Source organism: Chiloscyllium punctatum, chromosome 14 (assembly GCF_047496795.1).
Source record: "Chiloscyllium punctatum isolate Juve2018m chromosome 14, sChiPun1.3, whole genome shotgun sequence".
In the NCBI taxonomy this organism is placed as follows: domain Eukaryota; kingdom Metazoa; phylum Chordata; class Chondrichthyes; order Orectolobiformes; family Hemiscylliidae; genus Chiloscyllium; species Chiloscyllium punctatum.
The window spans coordinates 39956352-39976374 of NC_092752.1; the positions used below are offsets into that span (position 1 = coordinate 39956352).

At 40.6% G+C, this 20023-nt stretch overlaps 1 protein-coding gene across 1 annotated transcript in view; it reads left to right on the forward strand.

Moving 5' to 3' along the window:
* ccna2 (cyclin A2) overlaps positions 1-20023 on the forward strand; it is a 33015-nt gene that overhangs the window by 8593 nt on the left and 4399 nt on the right. The window contains exons 3-7 of the mRNA XM_072584223.1: positions 7581-7693; positions 10825-11048; positions 13627-13831; positions 14530-14643; positions 19804-19937. Of these exons, the coding sequence (XP_072440324.1) occupies positions 7581-7693; positions 10825-11048; positions 13627-13831; positions 14530-14643; positions 19804-19937 (790 nt within the window). The remainder of the gene's footprint in view (positions 1-7580; positions 7694-10824; positions 11049-13626; positions 13832-14529; positions 14644-19803; positions 19938-20023) is intronic.

Below are 20023 nucleotides of genomic sequence, written 5' to 3' on the forward strand. Positions count from 1 at the left end.
TAGTTACTGCAGGAAATGAAGGCTTAAGATTTACTGGGATGAATAGAAGATTGAGGAGAAAGTGAGGACTGCAGATGCTGGAGATCAGAGCTGAAAATGTGTTGCTGGAAAAGCGCAGCAAGTCAGGCAGCATCCAAGGAACAGGAGAATCGACGTTTCGGGCATCAGCCCTTCTTCAGGATAGAAGATTGTCTGATTAACAGAAAACAGGCGCAAAAAGGTGCAGGGTATCACAGACTGGACTGCATTTACAAAACTAACACCCACAATGGACAAGTTTTCTCATGAAAATAGACTATATGTGCTCGGTGTTTATTCATCTATTATGTGGAGTTTGGGTGGGTGAAGGGGCACATCATTGAAGGTAGGAAACATTCCTACACCCACCTGTCAAGACTAAGTATAGAACTAAGGGTCTCTACTTTAAAAATGGCACCAGTGAGCAAGTCACATGGTTCCAAGCATTGATGTCATCATGTAGACTTTAACTGGGAACTAGGGTCCAGTCAAAGTCAGAGTTGTAAGCACAGAAACAAACCCTTTGGTCCAACTCATCCATGCCAACCAGATGTCCTAAACTGACCTAGTCCCATTTGTTAGCATTTGACCCATATTGCTCTTAACCTTTCCTATACATGTACCAATTCAGATGCTTAAATGTTGTAATTGTAGCTGCCTGTACCAGCTCCTCTAGCACCATTCCTTTGCATGAAAAAGTTAACCCTAAAATCTTTTTTTTTTATATATAAAGTCTTTCCATTCTCATCTTAAACCTAAGCCATCTAGTTTTGATTTCCCCTACCCCACCCTTGGCTATTCACCCTATTATGTCCCTCATATGGGCGGCACAGTGGTTAGCACTGCTGTCTCACAGCGCCAGAGACCCGGGTTCAATTCCTGCCTCAAGCGACTCTGTGTGGAGTTTGCACGTTCTCCCCGTGTCTGCGTGGGTTTCCTCCGGGTGCTCCGGTTTCCTCCCCAATCCAAAAATGTGCAGGTTAGATGAATTGGCCATGCTGAATTGCCCGTAGTGTTGGGCGAAGGGGTGAATGTAGGGGAATGGGTCTGGATGGGTTGCGCTTCGGCGGGTTGGTGTGGACTTGTTGGGCCAAAGGGCCTGTTTCCACACTGTAATCTAATCTAATACAATCCTTAGAAGCCAGCCATTTGGCCCATCAAGTCTATATCAACTTTCCAAAAAGCATTCCTGTAATCCTGTATTTTCTATCGCTAACCCACTTAGCCTGCACACTATAGGCAATTTAGCACGGCCAATTCACCTAACCTGCACGTCTTTGGATTGTGGGAGGAAATCAGAGCCACTGGGGGGGAAACTGTGCAAACTCCACACAGATTCAGGGATGGAATTGAACCTGGGTCCCTGGTGCTGTGAGGTAGTAATAATAACCACTGAGTCACCATGTTGCCCTTGTGATTTTATAAACCTCTATAAGATCACCCCTCAGCCTCTGCTCCAGGGAAAATAGCCCCAGCCTAATCAGCCTCTCACTATCGCTTAAATCCTCCAATCCTGGCAACATCCTTAAATGTTTTCTGAACTGTTTCAAGTTTGACAACAACTTCTCTACAGCAGAGATCAGAATTGGTGAGGCCATTTTGGAATACTGCATTCAAAAGCCTCAAAACAGTTGTTGGGCTTGGGGTGAGGGACGCCTGGAGTTAGGAGGGTAGAAGGCCCGGAAATTTGGGTAAGGGTATGTGAGACGAGTAGAGCCCTCGGCGGAAGAAAGATGAATGACCAGGTAGGCAAGGCCATCCCCCAATTGGTGTCTCTTCCCTTCTTCTCCACTATCTGTGTTAATGATAGTTAACGACTCCACTGCAACAGCCCTCTGTGATAAAGAATTCCACAGAATTGCCTCACTTAGAAGAATTTTCTCCTCTGTCTTCAATCAGCCCCATATTCTGACAGGTATTCAGCCCAAAACTATTCAGTATCCTAGGTATGGTCTGACTAGTGTCTTGTATAATTTTAGTAAAACTTTCCTATTGTTATTCTCAAATTTTTTTTAAAATAAAGGCCAGTTATTTTCTTTGCCTTCATTATTGCCAATCCAATTATGTGCTGGTTAGATGGGCTGGCCATGGTAAATTGTCCATTGCAACTGGAGATGTCAGTTAGATGGATTAGCTATGGGGAACAATGGGGTTACAGGGATAGGGTAGGTGTGTTAGGATGCTCTTCGGAAAATTCGTATGGACTTGCAGGGCTGAATGGCCTGTTTCCATGCTGCAGGGATCTTGATTCTGCCCAACTTGGATGCTAGCTTTGAATTCATGGGTGAGGACTCCCACATGCCCCTGATTTGTAGGGTTTTTTTTGTTGTCTGTCTTCATTTCAGTTATAATTCAGCTCCTTTTTTCTTCATGGCAAAGTACATACCATTGCATTTCCTCACATTATATTCCATCTGCTCAATTTTTACCCACCAGACTTTGTGATGCCTTTAACACTTGCCTGCTCACTATTTTTATTTGAAAACTTGGCCGTAGTATGTCTACTTCCCTTGTCTAAGTCAATAAGAAAAGTAATTGTGGTCCAGCACTGATCTTTGTGACATACCATTAGTTACAATTTGCCATCCTGAAAACTCCCTTCTTATTCCTACTGCATCTTCTGTTAGTTAGCAAATTCTCTATCTGTACTAATATATGCCTCTAACAAGGGCCCTTATTTTGTTAAGTGGCCAAGTTTGGTACCTTCTCAAATGTCTTCTGAAAATCTAAATATATTTGTTCAGCTGCTTTCCCTTTTTCTGTTGCTGTGACCACATTAAAGTTCTAGTAAATTTGTCAGGAATGATTTTACTCTTCATGAAGCTATACTGACTCTGCTTGATCATATTATGTATAATCAAGTGTTCTGATATTGCCTCCTTTTATAATAGACTCTTAACATTTTCTCAACAACAGATATAAGGCTAACTGGCCTCTAGTTTGTTTTTGGTCTCCTTCCCTTTTCTAAATAAATATTACATTGCCACTTTACAATCTTCTAGGACTTTTCCAGAATTTGAGGATTCCAAGAAGATTACTACCAGTACATCAACTATCCCTCTAGCTGCTTTCTTTTTAATATCCTAGAATGCATCCCATCAACTTATTAGCATTCATATCAAAATGACTAGAATAACAAAGCAAACATGTACTGCTGAGGTTTTAGAAGGCTCTGGTGAGACCACATCACAAAGAAATGTGAGCAGTTTTGGGCCCTGTATCCAAGGAAGGATATGCTTCCTATTTGCACATCTCCATTGAACTCCACCCACCCCCACCCCGCAATCAACTCCAATCTATGTTCCTTAGTATTTGACATGTCCATGCCGGGGAAGAAGACTGACTATCCACACCTCAAGTTTTATGTATTTTGATCAAGTTGCCCTCGACCTAGACACTCTAACAAAATCAATCTTAGCATATCTAGCCCCTCATTATAATTAATACCTTCCAATCCAGGCAGCATCCTTTTGCGCACACTCTCCAAAGACTTCATGTCCTTCCTATAATGTGAGGACACAGAACTTCAGAGTTCTCCAAATGTGGCCTAAAATCTCATACAGCTGCAACTTGTCAAATTTTATACTCAATGCCCTGACTGATTTGGAGTCATAGAGCCCTACAGCATGGAAACCGACCTTGCAGTCCAACCAGTCCATGCCGAACATAATCCCAAACTAAACTAGTCCCACCTGCCTGCTCCTTACCCATATCCCTCCAAATATTTCCTGTTGTAATTGTACCCACATCTGCCACTTCCTCAGGAGGTTCATTCTACATACGAACCATCCTCTCAATAAAAGAATTGTTTTTTACGTCTTTTTAAATCTCTCTCCTCTCACCTCGAAAATATGTTCCCTAATCTTGAAATCGCCCATCCTAGGGAAAAGACAACTAACATTAACTCTATCTATACCCCTCATTAATTTATAAACTTCTATCAAGTTGCCTTAAACCTCTTACACTCCAGTGAAAATAGTCCCAGTCTATCAGGTCTGTCTTCATAACTCAAACCTTCCAAACCAGGCAACATCCTCATACCTGTGCACCCTTTCCAGCTTGATAATATCCTTCCTATAACTGAGCGACCAGAACTGGACATAGTATTCTAGTAGAGGTCTCACCAATGTCCTGTACAACCTCAACGTGATTTCCCAATTCCTATTCTCAAAGGACTGAGCAATGAAGGCAAGGGTGCCAAACACCTTTTTAACAACTTGTCTAAATGTGACACAAACTTCAAAGAATTATGTACCTGCACTCCTAGTTCTACAATACCACACAAGGCCCTATCACTAATTGTGTAAGCCCTACTCCTTGTTTGTTGCACCAAAATCGAATACCTCTCATTTATCCAGATTGAACTCCATCTGTCATTTTTCAACCCTTTGACCCATTTGATCAAGATCCCTTTGTAATCTTAGAAAACCTTCTACACTGTCCACTTTGCCACCAATTTTGGTGTCTTCTGCAAACTAACCATGCTTTCTATACTCTCATCCAAATCATTTATATAAATGACAAACAAAAGGGGACCCAGAACAATCCCTGTGGAATATCGCTGATCACAGATCGGAAAAGCCATCCTTCAATATTACTATCTCCTGCCATTAAGCCAATTATGTATTCAATTGGCAAGCCCACCCTGAATCCCATGTGACCTAACTTTGTTAATTAGTCCACCATGCAGAATCTTGTCAAAAACTTTAGTTATTTGGATTTAAGTAATGTCTACTGTACTGCCATCATCAATCTTTTTGGTACCTTCCTCAAATAACTCAAACAAGTTTGCGACATGATTTTCCTTGTGCAAAATCATGATGACTATCCCTAATCAATTTTTGCCCCTCTTATATGTCCATTAATCCTATCTTTTATAATCACTTACAACAATTTACCCACAACCCAAGTCAGACTCTCAGGTCTGTGGGCGGCACGGTGGCACAGTGGTTAGCACTGTTGCCTCACAGCGCCAGAGACCCAGGTTCAATTCCCGCCTCAGGCAACTCTGTGTGGCGTTTGCACATTCTGCCCGTGTCTGCGTGGGTTTCCTCCGGGTGCTCCGGTTTCCTCCCACAATCCAAAAATATGCAGGTTAGGTGAACTGGCCATGCTAAATTGCCCGTAGTGTTAGGTGAAGGGGTAAATGTAAGGGAATGGTCTGGGTGGGTTGCTCTTCAGAGGGTCGGTGTGGACTTGTTGGGCCAAAGGTAATCATCATCTAATCTACAGTTCCCACATTTCTCCTTGCAACCTTCCTTAAACAGGTGTACAACATTAGCCACTTTTCAGTGATCACACACTTCACCTGTAGTTATATATAGATGATGCAAATATTTCTGCAAAGGGTCTCACAACTTCCTCTGTTACTTCCCACAATGTTCTGGGATACACTAGATCCACCTTTTATATACTTTTAAGACCTCACGAACTTCCTCGTCTGTAATGTGAACTGTTTTTAAAACATCAAAGTTTATTTCTCTGCATTCTCTAGACTCCATTTCTTTCTCCACAGTAAAAGATGATGCAAAATATTCACTTAGGACCCCTCCTATCTCCTGAGGTTCAACACAAAGGTGACCTCCTCGATTTTTAACAGGCCCTACCTGCTCTCTAGGTACCCGCTTGCTCTTGATGTATTTGTAGAATCACTTTGGATTGTTGCATGATGGAGTGTTTTCTGCTGGCCTGGATGGGTAGGACACCGATTAAAACAAGCGATTTGACACCATCCAGGACAAAGCAGTCTAAAGTCAAAGAATCATTGCCTCTACCTGCACTGTAGGGATTCTATCAGCCAGAGTCTGCACTGACCCTCCCATTTTTGGGCAATTAAAATAGAGGTTGCACAAGAGGCCTGCAAATTAAAGCAAGATACCTTGGAGGTTTGTGGAATTAGATGTAATTAGGCAATAGCATAAGTGAGAATTTTTAAATCTGATCTTTTAAGGAAGTGCCTCTGTTGAACAACATGTAGATTACTGCTGGGTGAGCAGGAGTTGAGGTATCTGCAACAGATTTTTCAATTACTTCAAGTTTATGGAAAATCAAATGAGACACCTGCCAGGAGTTTGGGATAGTCAGTCTTGCAAAAACAGAAGTCCAGATGTAAGGGTAGGAACTGATGTGTTAAGGGAGCAGTGGAGTTAAAGGTGGAAAATAGACTGTCCTGAAGCATGCATCCATGCCATCACTAAATTTGGTATGGTATGGCTTGTCCTTGGACTGTTTCCAGCATATGGGGTGGAGTTAGTGGCTAAGAAACAAATCTTGGGACTCACTTGTGGTGTAGTTCAAGTCCCACCTGCTCCAGAGGTGTGTTATAGCATCTCTGAATAACTTGATTAGAAAATGGGTTAATTTTTTTTTTGAAAAAGCAACAAACAAAGCTTGTAATAGGGATTGTTGGGTTGTCTGTCACTGGAATGTTGGAGGGAGAAAATAAACACTCTGACCTGATAAATGAAAGTAAGGAGAACTGGTGAGGTAGAGCCACCCTTTTTGTTTCAAGCTTGCCATTTCCTTTGTTACTGTTCATCAGATCCAGTGTCCACCTAGTCACAGTACTGAGCTTGCCTTATCAAAAAATGCAAAGCTTTGCACCAGCATGCTATCTTATTGACACTGTTGAATCCAGGAGAAATAGTGATTATTTACTCACCTAAGGTAGTGGATTTTCCTTCTTTAAAAAAATTTTCTTCCTATCCCATTTTTAATTTTCTTCATTGTCAGCTCAAGCCGCTGTAAGCATGCTGAAGTTGAGAGAGAAACACTTAAATCAAGCCATTGGGTTACCTGTATTGTACAGTTTGTTTTCTGTTATGAAAATATGTCTAACAGCACTCATTAATAGTTGCATTGGATTTTGTTCAGCTGAATTAGACAGGCATTCCATACGTCAAACTGAATTTAAGGAGCTTGAAAAATCGTGGTCACTGCCTTAATCTAATGACTAAGTGTAACAGAAACAACTCATGTAAACAAAAGCAAAACAATGTGGAGAATCAAATTTTTGTCACTACTACTTTTTTTTGTTGGATAAGTGAGCAAACTCTACACATGAACAGGAGTGGAAAGGGCAGCTCATCTTGTGCTAGAGTGACTCTGGCTTTCAATTCTGCTGGTAATACTGTGCAAATGATAGTAACCACCTACATAGTGCAGGGATTCATTCCTGGCGAGAAAGTTATCCCTATCAGTAAAGACACACAACTGTTCATTTTGGTCCACTTTAACCAAACATTTTACCCTAAAGTTGATCAAAGAAATGATGTGTAATGCTGATCTGATTGAAAGCAATTATTAATCACACTGATGCAAAGTGACTGTTCATGTCCTGTGATATTCCTACATTTTACTGGAAGTTTCCTATTGTTTTGTATCTAGTGTTAAAGATGCATTGGTTGAAAATGTTTGCAATTATTTACAAAAACCTGCACATGTCTGCATTCACATAAAGACATTTAACAACAAAATGGATGTTGATCATATTAACTTGCTGTACAGTTGTAAAATGACTTTTGTTAGAGTAGGAACCTAATCAGCTTTATCTGTCTTTTAAGATTCCCCAATGGTGTTGGACATGTCAGTATCTTCAGTTGAAGAAAAACGAGTACATGCTAATGTATTACCTGAATACGCAGATGACATACACAAATACCTAAGAGAAATGGAGGTAAAAAAGCAGCCCATTCTGGGCATATCTATACTTGGATTCATGTTTGGATGTTTTGAGCCCACTGTACAGTTGTAAATATATGCATGAAGTTTTTTCTTCCTTTTGTTGATGCTAGACTTGTGACTGATACATTTTGACCCAAATGATTCTTTTCTATGACTCTATTGGTATGTCGTGAAACTGACTAATTTTCACCAAGTCTTCAGAGTGTCTTCTAATAATTGAGTCTTTGGATTATAGCCTTTAGCTCTGGAATGTCGAAACAGCATTTGGAGGCTCTGAGGATGTGATGTTGGGGTGACACGTGGCCCCATGGTTAGCACTGCTGCCTCACAGCGCTAGGGAGGCGAGTTCAATTACAGCCTTAGGTGTTTGTGTGGTGTTTGTACCTTCTCCCAGTGCCTGTATGGGTTTCCTCCAGGTGCTCCAGCTTCCTTCCACATCCAAAGATATGCAGGTTAGGAGGATCAGCCGTGCTAAATTGTCTATATTGTCCAGGGGTGTGTAGATGAGGTGGATTAGCTATGGGAAATGTAGGGTTACGGCGATGGGGATTGGGGGCTGAGTCTGGGTGGGATGCTCTTCAGAAAGTCTGTGTGAACTTATTGGATCAAATGGCTTGTTTCCACACTGTCGGGGATTCTATAATACTTAAATTTGAGATCTGCTAATTCCTAAAACTGCAACCAAATCTAAGACTTTGATTATTTATAGGACCCCTCCACCCACTGGTGATATTGTGACCAAGGAAAGCCGTACAGGCATTTCCTGACTTTTTAAAAAATTCTTGTTTGTTCAGTTAATGTCTGGTTGCTAACAAGTGAGAACCAGGTTGAATTCAAAAAAGAACTGAAGCAGTGTTTGAGACATCAGCCGACATCAGCCAACATCACAGAATCCAAAGGCCTCTATTGGTAGATAAATAAGAAAAGGCAAGTGAGAAGCGTCATTGGGCTTAGATCAATATGGAAGTTTCCACATGAAGGTAGTGGACATAGCTAAGGTGCTATATTAGTACTTCCTTCCTTAACAAAGACGAATGCAGATACTATTAAAATCATAATCAAAGATGAGTGAGACACTTGACAGGCCTGAAATGCAAAGAGGTGTTAAGGTGCTTCTGTTTAAAGTTTCTGATTCATCAGAACAGGATCAGATGTGGCTGACCATACTGAGGAAATTGCCGAGACAGTGACGAGAATCTTTAGTTCTCTTTCAATGCAGAAGTGCCAAAAAGTCTGGAATTGCAAATATTGCACTCTTCAAAAAAAAAAAATGTAGGGAGATACTCTAAAACTGCAGCCCAATCAGTTTAACTTTGGCAGAAAATCTTTTACAAACAATTGCCTGAGGCATACTTAAATCTTGTCAACAGTACCCTCGTGTTCTGAAGCTGAGAATATTGTGGAGGCATTGGTAGTGATTTTACAGGGATCAGTGGAAAATGGCTAAAGTAACACACCTATTTAAGAAGGGTGGGAGGCAGAAACCAGGAAATTGTAGGCCAGTTAGGCTGACCTTTTATTAGTAAGATTTTGGAGTCTATTATTAAGGGTGAGATTGTGGAGTATTTGGAAGTGCATGGTAAAATAGGGCCGTGTTTGCTGCTTCTGTGAAGAGAAGGTCATGCCTAACAAATCTTAGAATTCTTTGAGAAGATAATGAACAAATTTACAGTATGGAGAGCCAGTATACATGATCTATTTAGATTTCCAAAAGGCCTTTACGTTACCGCACAGGTGGTTATTGGGACAAGGAACTGGGCAGTGATAAGAGGGTGGCTGATTTTGGCAGAGAGTCAGCACAAATGGGTCTTTTCAGAATGGCAGCTGGTACCTAGCAGAGTTCTTCAGGGACCACAACTATCTCATTATATATTAGCAATCTGAACAAAAACTGTGAGTTGTCACCTGTAAGCTTAGCAACAAGGATAGGTGGAGGAATAGGTCATACTGTACATATGAAGAGGCTGTAGAAAAACTTGGGCAGGCTAGGAGAGTGGGCAAGTGTGAGGTAGGCATTCTCGTAGGAACAATAAACATTTTAGAATATCTTATAAATGTGGAAAGGCTTCAGAAATTTGAAGCACAGCAGGGACTTGAAGAATCCTGAACTATGATTCCTTCAGATTAACATGTTAGCATTTGAAGATGGCTAGATTATAAGAGCAGAAACATATTGCTGAGGTTGTATAAAGCTCTGGTCAGACCACATTTGGAATATTGTGAGCAATTTTGTGTACCATGTCAAAGGAATTATTTGCAGACCAGAGGAGATTTGTAAGAATGATCCTGGGCATGAAGGACTTGTCTTGTGAGGGACTCTGGTTCTGTATTCGATCACACTTGGAAGGGTGAGGGTAGAATCTCATTGAAATTTACAGAATACTGAGGCCCTAAATTTGCTTATGGGGAAGATCTTTTCACTGTGAAAGACTAGGGCCCAAAGGCACAGCCTCGTAAGAGTTGACTCTTTAGAACTGAGGTGAGGAGGAATTTCTTTAGTCAGAGGTTGGTGGCACTCGCATTCACAGAGTACTGTAGAGGCCAAGTCATTGAGTGTATTTAAGACTGTTACCTTCTTGAATGGTAAGGGAATTGAGTGTTATGCGAAGAAGGCAGGCGAATAGGGGTTGAAAAACATTAACTGTGATCGAATGTTAGAGCAGCCTCAATGGGCCAAATTCTGCTCCCACCTCTTATAGTGAAAGTGACAATGGAGTTTTTTTAAAAAAGGTGAATTGTTATAACTAATCTAAATGTTGTGAGGATTGAGGATAATTGAATTGATGTGGTGTACGTGGAATACCCAAAAGTATATTGAGGCTTTCCAGCAAACTTGAAGCCCATGGACTAAAAGGAACAAAGGTAACATGGAAATTGTTAACAACCAGATTTTGTAACATTATATGCTAATCAGAATAGCTGTGATCTTGGCTACGTAACAAGAATAACTACATTGACAATAGGTTAATTTTATATCTGGGCCTATCTTGTGTTTTATCTGTTGTTTTAAGTTTATTGTGTGTAAAGGAGGATTTTTGGGGGGAAAAAATGAGCATGGTTTTCATGAAAAGATGATTTCTGATTAAAGCTGATATCTTACAATTTTTCTCCCTTACTGTTTAGCTGAAATGCAGACCCAAAGCAGGGTATATGAAGAAACAGCCTGATATAACCAATAGTATGAGGGCTATCCTTGTTGATTGGCTTGTGGAAGTTGGTGAAGAATACAAATTGCAGAATGAAACGCTATATCTTGCTGTAAACTACATCGACAGATTCTTGTCATCCATGTCTGTCCTCCGAGGGAAGCTCCAGCTTGTAGGAACTGCTGCCATGCTGTTGGCATCGTAAGTATAAACTTCACTAAAGAGGAACCTCAACTATCCGAAGGACTCGGGTGGGCGTATTTCGTTCAGTTAATTGAATGCCGGATACTATAGTTTAGCCAAGTATCAGGACCTTGCGATTTTGCCAGACTATCTGAATATTGGATAGCCAAATGCTGGATAATTGAGGTTCCTCTGTAATGGGTTAGTTTAAACTTTAAACTAGTTTACTTCTCTGAATTTTCCAGGCTTCTGTTTTTGATCTTAATTTAATTTTGGCCTTTTAGTTTTTCATTTGTCATTGGGTGCCCAGTTGTGACCCATTTTCAGTTCCCTAATCTTGAATACTTTATATTTTTGAAACTTTGAAGATCATCATTTTCACTTATTTCCTAATTTTTGTTTTGGTGTTAATCCAATATGAATTGAAGGTTCTAAATTTGAAAAAGTTTTTGGTCAACAAGGCACAGCACTAAAATGATAAATTGACCTAATTTGCAATTTATTGAGAACATTGAAGTTAATGCTATTACCAAGCTATGCCTGTGAGTGAACTCAGCAAATCTGCATATATTTGGAGTTGACCGTCAGAACTTTGAGCAGTATTGCTGGTTGGCAGGATTCATAGTCGATTGGGTAGAAGTGTTGGACAGACTCTCTTTTTGTATTTAAAGTTGTAAAGGCTCTTGGACTGGATGAGATGCATCCAAGGATTTTGAAGGACGTGTGGAAACCACAGTGGGTCTGAAGGGTCAGACTGGAGAATTGCAAATATTATAGCCTTGTTCAAGAAGGGTTGTAATGATAAGCCCAGTAAGTACAAACCAGTCAGTTTAATTTCAGTGGTGGGGAAGCTTCTAGAAACAATTCTTTGGAATCAAATTAGTTGCGTGGAAAAGGGTAGGGTGGTTAAAGTCAGTATGGATTTCTAAAGGGGAAAGTCCAGTTCAATCAACTTGCTGGAGTTTTTGGAAGAAATAACAAAGTTCAATGGGGATATGACTGCAGTAAATATGGACTTTCAGTGGCCTTTGATATAGTGCCTCAGACTTGTGAGGAAGGTTATAGCTCATGGAATAAAAGGATCAGTAGCAAATGTGTGCAGATTGACTAAATGATAACAAACAACAGAGTAATAGTCAACAAGTTGTCTCGCTGGGTGTGGGTTTGTAGTGGAGTTCCTTAGGGGTGGGTATTGAGATCTATACATACTCATTATCTGGATTTTAGTTATGTAGGGGACAATTTCAAAGTTTGCATATGACAAACTTTGAAGAATTGTAAATTGAGGACAGCACAGAACCTTAGAAGAATATAGACAAGTTGGAGTGGGCAGGTATGTGGGGAATGAGTTTCAATGCTGAAGTGTGTGGTGGTATATTTTTGCTGCAACAACAGACACAGCATGGGGAATATAATTCTATGTAAGATGAATGCAGGAGCACGGGGGACCTGCACAGGTCATAAAAGTGAGAAGACCAGGAGAGAAAGCAAAATACACAGTATTCTCAGTTTTATTAATAGAGCCATGGTAAGAAAGTAAGGAGTTGTCGAACTTGTAAAAGACACTTGCTCGACTTGTGTATAATTCTGGGTGCCGCATTATAGCAAGGATGTGAATGCATTGGAAGAGTGTACAGAAGTGGTTTACAAGAATGGTTCCAGGGATGAGGAACTTCACCTAATGAGGATAGATTGAAGTTCGGACTCTTGGTGAGAATAAGGTTGAGGGGATCTGTTTGTGGCTTTCAAAATCATGAGCAGGCTGCATAGAGTAGATGGGAAGAAACTGTTCCTGCTCAAGAGGATCAGGATATGGATTTAAAGTCATCTGCAAATCCAAAAAAGCAAGGGTGAAGTGAGGAAAATCCCTTTTCACTGAGCAGTTAGGGTATGAATTCACTGTCTGGAAATGTGGGAGCAGGTTCATTTAAGGCATTCAAGAGGTATTAATAATTTGGATAATAGTAATATGTAGAGATGTGGTGGGAGGGAAAAGTGGGAGACTGACATTGGGTGATGCTCATTTACAAGCTGGTGTATTCAGGATAGGCTGGAATGGCCTTCCTTGCGCTGTAACACTTGAGATTCTGGGTGCAGTACATCCTGCAAGAGGAAGGAGCATCAGCCAGAGGTTATGGTGCGTGTTGGAACTGGTTAACATGGGGAGGGAAAGGATTAAGGACCAAATTCTTCAGAAGTGAAGAAAATGATGATTTTGACCTTTTTACAGCCCATAATGTCTTTAGAGTGCATTATCTGATAGGATAATGTAATTATATTGCATAGAAACTTCAAATCTAATTGGATGTTATTTGGACAATTCAGGTTTTTGAGAAGAATGCGTTGGGGGAATTAAATTTGACAGCTGTTTGATTGACATAGTCAAAATGGACCAAATGACCTCTTAGACGTCTATCTGCTCTGTAACATGCATCTTTCTAACTACATCTTTTTGGTGCAAAGGTGGGGAATAGAATTAATGTTGCACTGAAGTTATTTCTTATTTGCAATCCTATTCTGACAAGCTATTTGTCTTGATTTATACTGCCAATATTATTACTTTGAAAAGCTTGCTGATGGGTTTTACTTCCTGTAGAAAATTTGAAGAAATATATCCACCAGAGGTTGCCGAATTTGTGTACATTACAGACGATACCTACACAAAGAAGCAGGTTCTACGGATGGAACATCTTATCCTTAAAGTTTTGGCATTTGACTTGGCAGCACCAACAATAAACCAATTCCTTAATCAGTATATTGGACGTGAGAAAGCCAGCAGTAAAGTTGAGAGCTTGTCTATGGTAAGTATTGTGCAGGTTCTGTTGTAAACGTTATGCATCCAAGTTCCACTAAATCATTTTTAAAATGTGGAGCTAAAACTACCTTGGGTTCTGAAGGACATTTCTTTTGGCCTTGTTTCCATTAAATGGGGTCATTGGTCAGTTTTTTTACCGTACATTAATCGGCAAACATTTATTCTAATTCCATTTTCTAGCATTTGGCCTATAGCTTTGTATGCAACGACATTTCAACTGTTCAACTAAATAATTTTCAAATGTTGTGAATTCCTGCCTCTATTGCCCTTTTTTTTTGCTTTTTAGGCAGAGTTGATGCGCACAGCCCTCTGGATGGATTTTTTTTCTTCAAATCTCTCTAAACCGCTTGCACTTTAAAACTCTGCCTCTGTCTGCGTTAACTGGATTGGAGTGATTTTTAGCTAATATAAGCTGCTGGAGAATTTTTTTTCATGATTTAAGGCTTTGAAATTTTAAACCCTAGTGGGCTGTGAATTTTGTAATCCCAGATCTTCAGGACTGTTGATCATATATGTTGGCGTTTTAAAAAAGTGGTTAGAAAATATATTGGGAAATGGGGTTTTGTTTGGTTGAATTTCAATTATGATTTTAATAAAAGATGAAATAAGCATACACAGCCTCATGTCTGTCTCCTGTTCCTACTTTGTTTTTAAGCAGAATATTTCTTTGTTCCCTTTTGACAGTACCTAGCAGAGCTCAGTTTGATTGATTGTGAACCATTCCTAAAATACCTGCCTTCGGTTCTTGCCGCATCTGCCTTTTGTTTGGCCAACTATACAATATCACGAACTAGCTGGGTAAGCCATGAATTACTTTTTTTATTTGCAAATTCTCTGAACTTTTCCAACAAAGCAAACACTTCTGGCTGGAAGTGTGGCTTTAGGAGCTGCCTCATTGGCCATGTGTGGACCGATTTAAAAGTCATGGCTAAAATGTGGAATTTCTTGAGTGAACAATCCTACTTGTTAGCAAGTCATTGACAATACTATTCAGTGACACCTTAGACATCCTCGAAGAAAGCAAATGTACAGAAAAGGGATTTGTATAATCTATAAATTTGGTTCAGTCTGGCAGTTTACAGCCACTGTAAGGAAGCGACTTAAGGTACAACAAGTAGGTTGCTGAGCATGCTTCAACTCTCTGTGACCATGATAGGTGTGACCATTGTACAAATATGAAGCAAGCTACCATCTTTAATGTGCAAACATCCAACATGGGGCCGATTTTAAACAGTTATGGCAACCACTTGGTTATGCTGTAAACAGAACCATAATTTGTAACATTCTGGCTGATCATTGCTGCACTCTTTGACAATTAACCCAGGAAATGCATAGTTATCCATGAAGTTAGTCCACAGGACAACAAGTCCAACTAGTCTAACCTGATATTTATGTTGTAGAAAATGATTCCTGCCTTTCATTTAAACCCATTGGCATATCCTCTCTTCCTTTTCATCCCTTGTCTTAATGTGTTTTCCCCTTATGCGTCTACATTTATTCACCTAATTATGGCTCGTAGCAGCAGATTTTGCGCTTATTAACTGTCTCTTTGAGTAAAGAAATTATTGTAAATTCCCATCTTTTCACTATTTGGAATTTATGGCTTCAAAAATTTGTCTCGTACAAGGGGAAGTAATTTCTCTATATTGCAACTTTTTTTTAAAAAGCCCTTTTTAAAGAATTCTAGATCATCCTTCTCTAGTCAAGTTCCAGCCTGTTGGGCTTTCAGGAGTATGTCTTCTCCTTGTAAATCCTTTTTACATGTTTTTCAGTACTTTCAATACATTGTTTTTGTTTCCAATGTGCAGTCTTTCAAGGGTGACCTGACTCAAGATTTTTGTGACAAGTTTTAAGATGATGCCTCTGGGTTTTCAATTAGTGTTGGTGGTATACTTTTATTCAAACAGTGATATTTGTGACACTAGGAAAGTTCTTGTGATGTTAGAATATCATGGGGCTCTGCATTCACTTATTTGGAAGATGTATTAAATGCACATACAGAGTCATAGAGATGTACAGCATGGAAATAGACCCTTTGATCCAACGCGTCCATGCCGACCAGATATCCCAACCCAATCTAGTCCCATTTGCCAGCATTTGGCATATAATCCCTCGAAATCCTTCCTATTCATACACCCATCCGGATGCATTTTATATGTTGCAATTGTAGTAGCCCCCTCCACTACTTCTGGTGCAGATTCCATACATGCACCACCTTCTGTGTGAAAAAGTTGCCCCTTGGGTCCATTTTATGTCTTTCCCATCTCAGCCTAAAACTAATCTCTCTAGTTCTGGACTCCCCTACCCAAGGAAAATACCTTTTTCTATTTATCCTATCCATGTCCCTCATGATTTTATAAGCCTCTATAAGGTCACTGCTCAGCCTCTGACGCTCCAGGGAAAACAGCCCCAGCCTATTCAGCCTCTCCCTGTAGCTCAAATTCCCCAACCCTGGCAACATCTTTGTAAATCTTCTCTGAACCCTTTCAGGTTTAACAACATCCTGATAAGAGTGAGACCAGAATTGCACACAATATTCTAAAAGTGGCTCACCAATGTCCTGTACAACCACAACGTGACCTCCCAACTCTTGTACTCAATACTCTGACCAATAAAGGAAAGCATATCAACTGCCTTCTTCACTATCCTAGCTACCTGCAACTCCACTGTCAATGAATAGGAGCCTGCACTCCAGGGTCTTTTTGTTCAGCAACACTCCTGAGGACCTGTATAAGTCTTGCTAGTTCTGTATCCCTGTATTCCATGAGATCTAACCTTGCTAACCAGTGTCCCATGGAGAACCTTGTCGAACGCCTTACTGAAGTCCATATGGATCACATCCACCACTTTGCCCTCATCAATCCTCTTTGTTACTACTACAAAAAAACTTACTTTTATGAGACATGATTTCCCATGCACAAAGTAGTGTTGACTATCCCTAATCAGTCCTTGCCTTTTCAAATACGTGTAAATCCTGTCCCTCAGATTTCCTCCAAAACTTGCCACCACTGATGTCAGGCTCACTGGTCTATAGTTCCCTGGCACTGCCTTATCACCTTAAACAGTGGCACCACATTAGCCAACCTTTAGTCTTCCAGAACCTCACCTGTGACTATTGATGATACCAATATCTCAGCAAGGGGCCCAGCAATCACTTCCCTAGCTTCCCAGAGTTCTGGAGTACACTTGATCAGGTCCTGGGGATTTATCCCATCTTTATGCATTTCAGGACATCCAGCGCGCCCTCCTCTGTGACATGGACATTTTTCAAGATGTCACCATCTATTTCCCTCCATTCTTTATTTCCAAGTCCTCCTCCACAGTAAACACTGAGGCAAAGTATTCGTTTAGGAGCAGAAGTAGAACTTTCAGCTTGATCCTCTTTAATAGAATTATGGCTAATTTGTGTTCCAAATTTCGTGTTCACATGTACCTTTGATCTTCATTTCCTTGCTTTGAGTCTATCTGCCTCCACCTTTTTAAAAAAAAAATTCAATGACCCCATCCTTCGAGAAAACCGGTCCTGTCCTAGAAAGGACAGTGCTGTATTTCTGAACTTGCCCAAAGTGTAAGTATCCTTTCCATGTCCACCTTATTACCATTCAGGATCTTGTAAAATTCAAACAAATCACCTGTAGTCCTTCTAAAACTGCAGTGGAAGCAACCTTTTGTTTGGGAGAGAATTCCAAGATTTTGACCCTGTCAGTAAAGGAACGAAGATGTTTCCAAGTTAGGATGGTGATCAATCCAGAGATTACTATTTTGCAGTTGTGCTCTTTAATTAGTACTTGTTTCATTACTTTAGCAGAACCTCTTTCCTTATCCTGCACATGTCATTAGCATTGACATGGACTATAACTATTGAATCCGTACTCTCTTATGGCAAGTTCTTCAACCAGAACAGCAAGCTTCTCTCCTGCAGACAGCACAGCCCTCTGGGATCATGCTGTTTGCTGGAATGATTTGGATGTGTCGGTGTTGGAATGGGGTGTACAAAATGAGGTTTATTTGGAAGCACTAGCTTTCAGAACGCTGCTCCTTCAGGCGGTTGTGGTGTATAAGTTCTTAAGACACAGAATTTATAATGAAAGTTTACAGTGTGATGTAACTGAAATTATATATTGAAAAAGACCTAGATTGTTAAGTCTCTCATCTTTTAGAATGAATGTTAGTTTCAGTTCTTTCCTGTGTAAATCCCAGAACTCTTTTGAAGTTGCATTCTCAAGTGAACTTTAACAATAGGTGCCATGCTGTTCTAGATAATGCATTGATGGTGTGAGGCTGTCTGTGCCCCGATGTTCACTGATTCTAGTTTTTTTTTTAAAAAAAGGATTTACAGAATCTTGCATGGATTGATGCAGTTTTTGAGCAAAATAAAATGTAATTCTGCAAGTACAAATTCACCCCACAAACTTGTGTGCACGTGGAGGGGGTGGAGAAGTGGATATGAGTCTGAGAGAGAGTACGTGTAGAAGTGTGTGTCCCAGTTGAGGCTGTCCCAATGGGGACCAAACTTGGCTATCAGTCTCTGCTCGGCCACTTTGTGTTGCTGCCTGTCCCGAAGTCCACCTTGGATGGTCACCCGAACGTCCCGGGCTGCTGAAGTGTTCTCTGACTGGGAGGGAGCACTCTGTCTGTCTGTTGACTGATTTGAGGTATCCATTCATCCATTGCTGTACCTCTGCTCAGTTTTTGCCAATTTACCGTGCCTCCGGGCAGCATATGAATTAGACAATGTTGGTGGAGTCACCTGAGTACCTGCAGCATACATGGTGGGAGGTGTCGTCACGTGTAATGGTGGTATCTGTGTCAACACTGACAAGTCTCGCAGCGTCGACCATGACAAGGTTGTATGGTGGGGACGGTCTGTGTGGAATTTGCACATTTTCCCTGTGTCTGCATGGGTTTCCTCCCACAGTCCAAAGATGTGACAGTCAAGTGAAGTGGCCGTGCTCAATTGCTCATAGTGTTAGGTGCATTAGTAAATATAGGTTGGGGGGGGAATGGGTCTGGGTGGGTTACACTTCGGAGGATCAGTATGGACTTGTTGGGCCAAATGGCCTGTTTCAGTGGTGGAGCTGTCACTACTTGAGGATCGTTTTTACTACAATAATGGCATAGTGGTTCAGTGGTTAGGACTGCTGCCTCACAGCACCAGGGACCCGGGTTCGATTCCCACCTCTAGCGACTGTCTGTACAGTGAGTTCCTCCGAGTGCTCCGGTTTCCTCCCACAGTCCAAAAATGTCCAGGTCAGGTGAATTGGCCATGCTAAACTGCCTGTAGTGCAATTAGTCAGGGATAAATATAGTGGCGAGAAGTGGATCTGGGTGGGTAACTCTTCACAGGGTCCATGTGGACCTGTTGGGCCGAAGGGTCTGTTTCCAGACTGTAGGGATTCTAATCCATAACCCTGCTTTGTTAGTAGATCCACTGTAGATACATATTTTATCCTTGGTGAGTTCCACCAGTTTATTGAATATTCTACAAACTCTTCTACAGTACTATTGCCAATTTAATCGTCCAGGCCTATATGAAGATTAAAGTTTCCCACAATTATCACGCTACTTTTGTATCAAGCTCCAATCATTTGCTTTATACTCTGTCTAACAATATAATAAGCTTAAACTTATCCAGTTTCTTGCTACTCCTATCTCTCTCTCTCTCTCTCTCTCTCTCTCTCTCTCTCTCTCTCTCTCTCTCTCTCCTGATTCTACTTAATGAGCTTCTGAGGTCAGATCACTGCATATTAATGCTTTTCTTGTCATTTACCATCTGGGTACCCCCTTCTCGTTTTGTTTCAAATATTATGTAGCCAAGCAACTTTGTTTTCCCCATCTATGATCACCTGTAATTTTAGACTTTTGCTTTAGATGTGCCATTTGCCAAATGCTATTGTCTTTAGGTTTAATGAAGACAAAGTATTGTTTGCAATAATTTCAAATCTATTTTCTTTCTAGCCTAGATCATTAGCTCAATTGACAGGATACGTCTTAGAAAGCTTAATGCCTTGTGTGACAGACCTTCACCAAAACTACCTCAAAGCACCCGAGCATGCGCAGCAAGCAGTACGGGAGAAATATAAGAGCTCTAAGTAAGTACAATACTAGCTGGCAACTTGTCAATGAGCAAAGAGGGTGATTTGAAATTAAATTCTGGTTGGTTTGTTATACTTACATA